Source organism: Amphiprion ocellaris, chromosome 11, assembly GCF_022539595.1.
Source record: "Amphiprion ocellaris isolate individual 3 ecotype Okinawa chromosome 11, ASM2253959v1, whole genome shotgun sequence".
Lineage (NCBI taxonomy): Eukaryota > Metazoa > Chordata > Actinopteri > Pomacentridae > Amphiprion > Amphiprion ocellaris.
In genome coordinates, this window is record NC_072776.1 from 9,284,253 (window position 1) to 9,295,241 (window position 10,989).

A 10,989-nucleotide genomic window follows, 5' to 3' on the forward strand; every position below is an offset into this window, starting at 1 on the left:
AAACAGGACTGCATCAAATTAGAGTCACTCGGTTTACAAATTGTCACAAAATAGTGAACAATGGCTGTCACAAAGTCCTGAAGCCCAACGAGATGTCTTCAGATAAAGATATTCAGTTCATGAACACTCAGATGAACAAAAAAAGACAAAGAACTGAGAAATGTTTTTTGCCAGGAAAAAAGCCGGTAACAGCACATTTTCTGTTGATCGACTGTGCAGTTGATTCAGCTATTTATAAAAACTAATTCTTGATGTACTTGTTTTGAAAGTAAAACCTAAACTTTTGAATATTAGAGGGGCATGAAATGTGTAGCTTAATGTCCATGTCTGTCTAAAACAATACCAATAATTGAATTCATTTACTAAGATTCGTATTCCAAAGATTTATTTAATTGTACTATTTAGAACAAGCAGAGCAATTTACATAGGAACAGATGATCATAGCCATGACTATATGTTGGCTATTGCATCGAAAATATTCATCTTTATGCAAACCAGACAACTCAAAACAACAGAAAAAAAACAGGGTATGATGGGGATTGTGCTGAATCCAAATCATGCAACCCTGCTGTTAATGACTGCTAATAATTCCAGATGTGGCTTTATGTCATCAAACAGCCCAACAGATTTTTTTTTTTCAGATCAGTCAAATGTTAAACGAAAGGTTTTCTCCTGCTCCTTGCGCTGAGAGTCGCACATTTTGGACACTTCCTCCACTCTCCTCTGCAGGAGAACCGAGTTCTGATCGATCCACTGGAGGGAGTCCATGTGGGCGTTGAGGATTTTACAGATCTGCTGAAGCTAAGAAAGAAAAACGAAGAAAGAAAGAGATTCATTAAAACAGAAAAACTTCATTAGGCAGGTTTAACAATGAAGAAAAACTTAGGTGTTGTCTTACTGGATCACTGGTGTCTGCTGGACCACTGGATGTGTTCAGGTGCTCAATGATCTCCTTCAGGTCCTGTGACATCCTCTTCAGCTGTGCGTCCACGTTCTCAGCAAGCTTGTATGTTCTTTCACGTTCCTCATCGGCATTCTGCATGTAGATGGTTCCACTTTGCTCTTTCACCGACTCCTCGAGCGGGCAGAGCAAGTCCTCCAGCTCCTTCTGTTGGGACAAGATGAAATCCAGCTCCTGGTTTAGCCTCCTTTGGTCCAGCTTCACCTTCTCCATCTCCTTATGCAGAGATGTGATCTTCTCTCCGTTCTCCACCAGCATGCGGTCCCAAGCATTCACCTGAGTCGCCTGCTGTAAGAAATGTCTTTCCTGGTCCTCAAGCTCAAGGCTCCACTTGTTTATGAGACCCTCCAGCTGGGCGTAGGTCATCACTGGAGGAGCTGCGGCAGTGCTGATTGTTGTGGCTGTAGTGGTTGTGGTGGCACTGACACTGGATGCAGGTTTGAGTCCCAGTGTGAAACCAGTAGCAACTCCCGTTGTGGCGGCCACAGTTGTGGCAGTAGAAGCAGGGACAGATGTGGCGGGAGCTGAACCCAGAGGTTTGAGCATAAAAGACAAACCTGCAGGAGCTGCTGTGGTTGTTGCAGTGGCGATGCTTGCTGCAGGAGCTGGAGCAGCACCCAGAGTAAAGCCTGTACCTGTTGCCGTGGTGGTGGGGGCAGCTGCTGTAACTATAGGTGAAGCAAAGAGAGAGGGGCCTGTAGCCGGGGCTGCCTGGGTCGCTGCAGGAGGGGCTGGGGTGGATGAAGGTTTGATCCCAAAGGCAAAGCCTCCACCTGGGCCTGTTGTGGCTGCAGTAGTGGAGGTTGGCTGGGGCTGGGTGAGGGTAGAAGGAGCACTGGTGCCGAAGCTGAAGCCTCCTCCGGGGGCAGCAGTGGAGGCTGCAGCTGTGGTCACCTGGACCTTCGTAGCTCCAAAACTGAACCCTCCAAAGGACAGGCCACCTGATACAGCTGGGGCAGCTGCTGGTGCGGCTGCTGGAGCGACAACTGCAGCAGGTTGAGGCTGAGTTTGAGGTTGGGGCTGAGCTTGAGGAGCAGCTCCAAAGGTGAAGCCTCCTCCTGCAGGGGCGGCAGCTGTGGTCTGTGCGGCCAGTCCGCCGCCCAGAGTGAACCCTGACCCCGCAGCTGGAGTTGGAGCTGGAGCCGCTGCTGTGGAGCCTAAAGTCAACCCCGGTGTTGCTGTGGTTTGAGGAGCCGCATTCATGCCAAATGTGCTGGCGGGTGTCCCGAAAGAGAACCCTCCGCCGGCTGCAGTACTCTTCGCCTGAGTGCCGAAGCTGAAAGTGCCGGTGGTGTTGGCGTTGGTCTGGGTAGAAGTGCCGAAGGTGAAGCCTCCTCCTCCGGCGGCGGCAGGTGTGGAGCCCGTTAGCCCAAAGCCCGTGGCGGCGGCTGGGGTTGGAGCTACGGACTTCTGAGCCCCAAAGTTGAAGCCCCCAGAGGGCTGGCCGAAGTTGAACCCGCCGCTCATTTTCTCTTTAAAGATAAAATTATAACTTTATCGAGGTGAGCTAACGGACAAAATGGTCACTTCCTCGCTGAAGATCCACGGCTTTTGGCGGGTCACAAGCACGAGCTGGTAAACCGAAGTTACGTTACAATCAGTTTTCTACTTACGACGGTTTTCCAGACGTTAGCGGCTAATAAAGTCAACTCCCGGGTTCTTAACGTCACTTTGAGCGTAACAAGGACCAAAAACTAACAACACATCATCGATAAAAACGTGGCCCGCTGCGTCGACATACTTCAAGCAGGCATTTCTCTGGTCCACTAAACGGAAATGACGGCAGTTAGGACCAGATAATGGGAGGTTTGGAGCCCGACTCTTGTCTGCCAGTGAACAAATTCCGCCTGTCTCGTCAGAATTGACAGATCCACAGTCCAATCATAATCCTGAATAGAACCAAGTCAAAATTTGATTGGACGAGAGGCTGCCTGACAGACAGAAATCAGGAACACAAATACGCCATTTTTCCGAAGAGGAAATAAACATAAAGAGAATTACAGTTCGCAGAGAACTGATTGTTGATAACGACCAAAACGAAGAACGAAAGGATTATATCGTACCAGTGCATTGAAATATACGCTTAAATAGCACAGAAGGCTCTCCGTCTTTGACAGATATAACCGTTTCTAACATAAAGGAAGACAGACAAGATACTGATAAAAGGACTAAATCCTTTGCAAAATAAGTCAAAAGTTATTTGTGACAGTTTCATTTACCATTTAAAATATATAAAGTTGTAATTTTTCCAATCCATATCTCAAATTTATATTCGGCCACATTAAAACAAAGCGTTAAACGAAAAAGCAAATGCGTTTGAACAGCCACCTTAGGTTTTTTTATCTGTTATTTTGAATTCGTTTTGTTTTCTTGTCTTTTATACCTCTTTAACATCCTGTGCTGACTTTGACGTACCCTTATTTGTGCTATTTAACAGCAAACGACTACTAATATAGAAATGTACATACATTTTGGCCAATAAAGTTTTTTTTTATAAGTGGCTGAAAGTAGCTGAAGGGTACGTGGGTCTATTCTCTTGACCTCGTTGTGACTCTCTGTGTTAGCTAGCAGCACTCAGTACGGTACGTGATGTTTTTCCCTGAGGGCGTTCAGCTGTGAGCCACTCTAGTAAAGGACAATTTAAAAACATTGCCCTGTAGCGGTGACTATGGACGCAGAAATTCCTGCACACTGCAAGATAGCAAAACATTAATTTCACGAATGTATTTGCTAGTAGCTGCGGTTAGCCAACAAGCTAGTACCGGTACCGATTAGCTAACCCTGCTGAGACTGCGAGGCTGTCCTGCGGATGCCACCTGCCATTAAGTTTAGTAAAAAACATCTCTGTGTGTGACTCCAGCTGCTGCACGACGCGTCGACATGAGGATTTTAAGGTTTCTGAGGAGCAGCGTGTCCATTGGAAAGGACATTGACTATTATTCCAAATTTTCACCCTCCCCTCTTTCAATGAAGCAGTTTCTGGATTTTGGTATGATTGTCACAAACACTCACACACACACAAGTGTAAATCATTCATATGCACAGGGACAACAGGGAGAAAACATTCGTGTCACAACCTTCTTCTGTCACTAGAACACATATATTAATGGAAATAGAACTTACATTTGTCTATATTGCAATTTAAATGCTCTGTTGATTAATTGTTCAGCTCTAATAGGAGACTTGTGTCATTTCTGTTTGTCTTTTCTCCGTTCAGGCTCAGAAAATGCATGTGAGAAAACGTCCTTCGCCTTCCTCAGACAGGAGTTACCTGTGAGGTTGGCAAACATTATGAAAGAGATCAACTTGTTGCCGGACAACTTACTGGGGACTCCATCAGTCCGGCTGGTCCAGAGCTGGTACGCAGGTTCTTCCTTTTCTCGGTTTATGGAAATGCATGCAAAGACAAAATAATGATATTCCCCCTCCATGCAGGTATATGCAAAGTCTTCAGGAGATCCTTGAGTTCAAAGACAAAAATGCGGATGATGAGAAAGTCACATATGAGTAAGTTTAATTTCTTATATTTAAAATGTTTTTTTCACTGCAGTGGCTCATCAGTTTTTTCAGATTTGCTGCAATTCATGTTCCTTTAATTAGTTTCACAGACGCAGTGATAAAAATCAGAAATCGCCACAATGATGTGATCCCCACCATGGCTCAGGGGGTCGTGGAGTACAAGGAGACGTACGGCACCGACCCGGTCGTCAGCCAGAACGTTCAGTATTTTCTGGATCGCTTCTACATGAGCAGGATATCCATCAGGATGCTGCTCAACCAGCACAGTGAGCACATTCTCCTTTAATTTATATTCAGATTAGAGAGATAACTGAGCCACATTGATTTAGTGTTGGACGGCTAACACACGCAATCATTTTCGGGCATTGCCACATTCAGAGATGAACTTGAAACAACTTGTACCTTATCAACATTTCTGGATTTCTGTTTGTTCACATGCAAGATATTAAAGGGCAAAGAGATAGTGGTCCACTTACATGTCCTTACACTCGAAAAGATAGAAGCAAAACTTTGTCCTTTGTATAGTCTGTTTTTAGGGATCTACTTCTTTCTATCATCATCATTATTATTATTGTATGACTTTTAGTTGCATACAACAGTGATGAAAGCAGCAAAAGAAGGTCATACAGATAAAATGAGAAGGAAAGAACAGAACAAAAAATCCAAGAGGAAGAAAGGAAATGAAAGAATATACTGTCTATGATGCAAGAATGGCAAAAAAAACCCATACAAACCCTCTTGAATGACTTGATTTTTTGCCTTATTTTGTCACAAAATGTAAACAAGTCTTTCTCTAAGCCACGAGTAAAGACACACACAATGTGCTTAAGCTAATAAACACCAGACACACCTATTAAACACATGCTGCTGCTGGAACAAGTGAGGAAACCAGCAATCTTTACAACCGGTTGAACCTCCTTTGGTAGCGGTAATTTTTACACAGCCACTTGTGGAAGCTGTGGATCAGATCGACGTGTTTCAGGAGGATTGTTCCTCCTCACAGAGCTGCTTCAGTTATATTCTGTGGATGTTTGGACTCTTTGAGCTTATTTCACTGCATCTCTGTAGGGTGAAGGTTGATGACCTAACTGGGTTACTCCTGAATGAAAATTTTTCCATATTAAACAGGTTTACTTAAATGTTTTTTTTTGCTACATTATCCACCTTCTACTAACCTCAGCTAGTACACTGTGACCCAGACGTTATCTTGTTGGATACGTTGATAAACTTGGGAGTTCATTCTCCCTTCGGCGATGGCAAGTTGCTCCAAATTATGACCAGACTTTACCTGTTTGATGATGTTGTGCTGTTGGTATGCAGTGTCAAGTTTTCACACGAAGTGCTGCAAACAATTCAACCTTACTTTTAGCAGTCAACAAAACATTTTCCCAGTTGGGGTTTGTCTTTAGCAAACTGCAGGTCCACTTTCCTGTGTGATGTCCTGCCATGGACATGTTACCTCTTTAATGATTAGCACGTGAAAGACACAGAGATGTTAATTAATTCCAGTGACTCTCTTCATCTTCTAGTTTTATACGGCTCTTTTTAGCCTTGTTGACCATTCATGAAAGAGAATCACAGAGCAAATCATCTAACCAGGGACTCATTAAAATGCAAACTCCCTCAGATTACTTTTTAAAGTCTTTTCAGCTTTATGCATCCACAACTTCTGATGGTACATGTTAGATCTTTTTATTATCAGCCAGGGTTCATATAACCAGAAGTTTCTTGTGAATAACAAACTGAAATGTTTGAGTTTTCTTTATATCATTGACTAGACAACAGGTTTTACTAACCCTTAGTTCTAGTTAGCATTAGGATTTTCCATATAAAATCTGATATATTGCCGAAAAAGAAATATCTGTCATGATTATCTCAACTTAATAAAAAGAACGCAATCAAAACAATTTTTGAATAAACTCATTTTATTATTGTTTAGCTAATTAGAAGGTGGTGGTTATTAAATTTGGACGTTTTTTTAGTTGACATTTTAGTGATATCCAGTCATTTTTTATTAATAAGTGATTGTTTCCATAATAAATAATTATGGAATTTGTAAAGATGTGATCAAAACGAAGAAAAAAGAAATGTTTTTTTTTTTAACTTTTAATAAAAATGTATGCAAGATATATCCCATGGACTTCAAAAGTCCCTCAGTTATATATTGACACAGCAGTCAAAACGTCTCCTACTGAAACTTTGCTTGCAGATGTGTTTATTCTCATGTGCATTAAGGAATTGGAATTTCTCTTTTAGGCTTCTTTTCTTTTCAAATAATCAACGCTTCATACCGTGTGTTTCCTTCTAGCGCTCCTCTTTGGTGGGAAGGTGAAGGTGAATCCTGCTCACCCCAAACAGATCGGCAGCATCGATCCAAACTGTCGTGTCAGTGAGGTCATCAGAGGTAAGAATTCAATTTAAAGGACACTTTTAAACCAGTTTTAAACGATGCAGTTCTTCAAGTTTTTAAGAATTCACTGTTTCTCTAATGAAAACATCCCATCTCATGGTAGATGCCTACGAAAATGCCAGAAACCTTTGTGACCGGTATTACATGAACTCTCCTGAGCTGATACTGGAGGAGTTCAATGGTAAATATGTCATGAATACTATCTCAATTATGTCCCATTTTCTGTTCTTTAAATAGTTTAATTAATGAGTAAATATGAGCTTACTACTTTGAACATATCTCATTAAATGTTGTCTAATCATTATGTGTCGTTCCTGACAGTCAAAGAGGAGGGGAAACCCGTCACTGTGGTCTACGTTCCATCTCATTTGTATCACATGGTGTTTGAACTTTTTAAGGTGAGATTAGCTTTTTAAACTACTCCTTTTGCACATGTTGTTGTCATGTAACAGCCAACACTGAGTTATATGTGTGTTCTTATTAATTTGGACAATTGATGCAATTTGGTGTCTCTTATGTTAAACATTCGGCAACTGAATTGTTCCAGAACGCCATGCGGGCCACTATGGAGTTATATGGAGATTCCATAGACTATCCTCCCGTCCATGCTCGTGTCGCTTTGGGATCCGAGGATCTGACAGTCAAGGTAAAGCAAAAAAAAAATCCTCTGTGATTTCTGTATTTGCTGGATGAAGATGTGTTTATGTTTCTGTGTATTCTTTTTTGAGGTGAGTGATCGTGGAGGAGGCGTACCGCTGCGTAAGATTGACCGGCTCTTCACCTACACCTACTCCACAGCTCCACGGCCGAGCTTCGACGGCTCGCGTGCTGCTCCTCTGGTCAGTAACATCAGAAGTGTCTCTGTGAATGACAACATTCAAACACTTGTCACACTTTGCACCTGCAGTCTTAAAATGGGACTTTCATGTTTCAGTCCTACTTTCATTGTATGTGTAAAACCCAGTCACCAGTAACAGCATGTTTCTACATCGCTCTGCTATTTGCTGTAGTTGTAATTTACTGTCAGTGGGATTTTCTCTGTTGGCGTCTATCAATAAATGCTGTAGGGTCAGTAAAATACTGACACATGAAGTGTTGTGAACTGTTTTATATACAGCAGCAAATACACAAAGATAAGCCAATTAGAAAAAGCTAAGCTCTGTTTTTGGTTTAAGGACTTTTTCTACTTCTACATTTTTGGTGAGTTATTGGATCCTTTCAACATGTACTGAAACAACACCATGAGGGGGAAAAATCACTATTTGGAAACTTGTGCTCGCCTTCATTCTGTGATTTGTAAGAGACCAAAAAGTTTGGAAACCACTGGTTTAGTCTTTACCAATGTGCTGTATCTTAAAAGGCTGATATATTATCCAGTATGTAGAATCTGAATTTGAATGTCAGATAAATGTAGCAGAGTGAAAGTAGCATAAAATGGAAATACTCAAGTAAAGTAGAAATATGTCTAAAATGCACTCAAAATGTACTTAGTTACATTCCACACCTGCATCTAGGATTTGATGAATTATTATTGTGGGTTAAAGTAATAATTCACTTTTGCCTTTTGGTGCAAATCATTATCAAATCATAAAACGTGTAGATTTTTTGTTGCTTGTATGTGTATATGTGGCGTTTGTGAGATGTGAAGCACGGTGGGACATAGTTAACTGAACAACTCTGATTTCAACTGTATCATCCAGTCCTTGTGTTTGAGGTAACGGATTAAACCAGCAGTCAAAATAAAGGCTCTAATCAAAATTCTGTACAATTAGATGACAAAATGCGAGCACAAGCTCTACTTACCAGCTTCCTCCAGAGGATTGTCCCACATTAGCTGCCGTAGAGTTGCTTTCATTAACATGAAAGCTGAATAGCTGATCACGTTTCATCTTCAGCACTTTTAAAGCTTCTGATCTACATCAAAGTTCCTTCATGACCCACTTACTCAGCTTGTTCCAGAGCGTTCACACACCCTCCTCTGACTTTAAGTTTCTTGTTCCTGTTTGTCAAAGAGCTGCAGGCTGCTCTGTTGTTTTAGTTTGTGTTGGAGCTGGAGATGAACTCTGCTTCGTTCTTCTCCAGGCTGGTTACGGTTACGGCCTGCCCATCTCTCGGCTGTACGCTCGCTACTTCCAAGGGGACCTGAAGCTGTACTCTCTGGAGGGTTATGGAACTGATGCTATTATCTACATACGGGTAAATGAGCTTCACAGTAGAAATGTGTGGTGTCACGCCCACAGAAAGGAAGCCGCCTGTCTTAAATGTGTTTTATTACACTCCATTTTTAGGCCCTGTCCACAGAGTCCATCGAGAGGCTCCCCGTCTACAACAAGTCAGCGTGGAAACATTACAAGACGATCCACGAGGCCGATGACTGGTGTGTCCCGAGCAAAGAGCCAAAGGACATGACAACATTTCGCAGTTTCTAGGTACGGGTGGCAAATGTTCATAGCAGCAAAGCGCACAAGAGACGTCCTTGTAAATGATGGTGTGCGAGTGTGTAATAGGGATTAACGTTTCTACAGAAAGTGAAAAAAAAAAAAAAGATAAAGAGAACAAAGTTTTAGTGCCATATGTTTCATATGGAATAATAGTTTTGTTACAGCAGCCCCTAATCAACTTTTTCTTTATTTATTATAAATAGTAAAACTAGGATGACCAGATTCATGTTACTGCAAATCCTAATATTAGCAATATTGATGCAGATTTATTAACCAGCATTTTAATATACCGAAACATTTCATTAAGGGTGATCAAAACAGTACAGTCGTCATGGCTCTCTGGTGGACAAACTACATAATAGTGTTTTAAATGTGTTTTAATTTTGATTGTGATTAGTTAAAACTAGCCAATGCAATGATCAGTTTAAATATTTGTGATGTTTCGAGAACTAGAAATAAGCTTTCTTCTAGTGGGGTGTCAGCAGAAGTCACAGCACAACAAATCTGATACCATTTGGATTAGAGGGAAACATTTTTTCCTTTTAGACAAACTCCACCTTTAAGGTTCAAACTGGTATTTCTAACGTCGAAATGTCTTTACAGTTAGTTTTTATTTTATTCTAGTTTACAGCTTTTCCTCTGGGTGTTTTGCCGCTTTTATTTTGCTGAACTGTTACAGTTTATGTAGAGTTTCTCTCTTCTGCTTCATGTGAAGATTGATACTTGGGAAGAAAAGGAAACTTGCTGCTTTAAAAAAAAAAAAAAAAAGAACATTTTACATTTCTGTTAAATATATATTTAGGTCCTCTCTAGCTGGGTGATAGTTACGAGCAACATGATCAAAAAATATTGATCAGCTAAAAAGGCATTTTTGCACTTTTTCTGTATGTGATAAAAGCAAAGTGAAAGGTTGGAATCCATTACAGAAAAAAAAAAACGTAGGCTGCTAGGCTTTGTGTCATTGCTTTTTGTACTTCCTAGTTCATTTGCAATTAAGATTCTGCAACTATGAGTGAGGTCTTTTTGTCCTGAGTGTTCAGTCACCTAGAAGAAAATATACTACAGTATCTCAGTTCTGTGGGTGTTTTATTTGGACTCGTTCAGTTCAGTAAGCTACAAATGAAATTGCAGCCGACTGAGTGGATCATGGTCAGGAAAGACTGAATATTGCACAGATTATTTTTTTTGTCTCCATTCCTGTGGAGTGGACAGAACGAAAGTGATGATGGAAACTTTTTTGTGCCTCTGGACTGTATCTGATGCTACTCGTGATCACAGATTTCTTGCCTGTGTTTGGGTTAAAATGTGTAACACCGGTACATTTAGTTTGACGGTTCAGGGCATTAAAATAAAATCTGTGAGTGTGAGAATGTTACAGTATGTGTTCAGAGTGACTTAGATTATTACAGATGACTGCAGTCTTCAGTATCAGCTTCACACCACCTGCCCACTGGTTTGAGACTCAATGGCACAACACTGAGCAGGTGTTTTAAAAGGGAATGTGCAGTATAATCTGAGTACTCTGTGTGTAGAAGCTACAATATGTTAATTATAAACTGAAACATTCAAACTGTTTTAACATTTCAATAAAACACCCCCATCAACCTCAAGTAAAACACTCAGTTTCTGTTCCTACTACTTTGGGCTATAGTACACAC

The 10,989-nt window shown here is 41.2% G+C and overlaps 2 protein-coding genes across 2 annotated transcripts; one reads left to right on the forward strand and one right to left on the reverse strand.

Annotated features, from left to right (window-relative positions):
* Positions 1–368: 368 nt before the first annotated feature.
* On the reverse strand, positions 369–2,741 carry nup62l (nucleoporin 62 like). The gene is made up of 2 exons (XM_023290743.3): positions 899–2,741; positions 369–801 (listed from the first exon to the last, which is right to left on the reverse strand). The coding sequence occupies exons 1-2, from the start codon at positions 2,426–2,428 to the stop codon at positions 643–645; spliced, it is 1,689 nt and encodes a 562-aa protein (XP_023146511.1). The 5' UTR covers positions 2,429–2,741; the 3' UTR covers positions 369–642.
* Positions 2,742–3,477: 736 nt separating this feature from the next.
* pdk1 (pyruvate dehydrogenase kinase, isozyme 1) lies at positions 3,478–10,947 on the forward strand. The gene is made up of 11 exons (XM_023290756.3): positions 3,478–3,950; positions 4,179–4,320; positions 4,397–4,468; positions 4,562–4,746; positions 6,789–6,884; positions 6,994–7,071; positions 7,212–7,288; positions 7,438–7,536; positions 7,619–7,729; positions 8,973–9,086; positions 9,179–10,947. Exons 1-11 carry the CDS (start codon positions 3,842–3,844, stop codon positions 9,317–9,319), a joined length of 1,224 nt encoding a protein of 407 aa, XP_023146524.2. The 5' UTR covers positions 3,478–3,841; the 3' UTR covers positions 9,320–10,947.
* Positions 10,948–10,989: the final 42 nt, after the last annotated feature.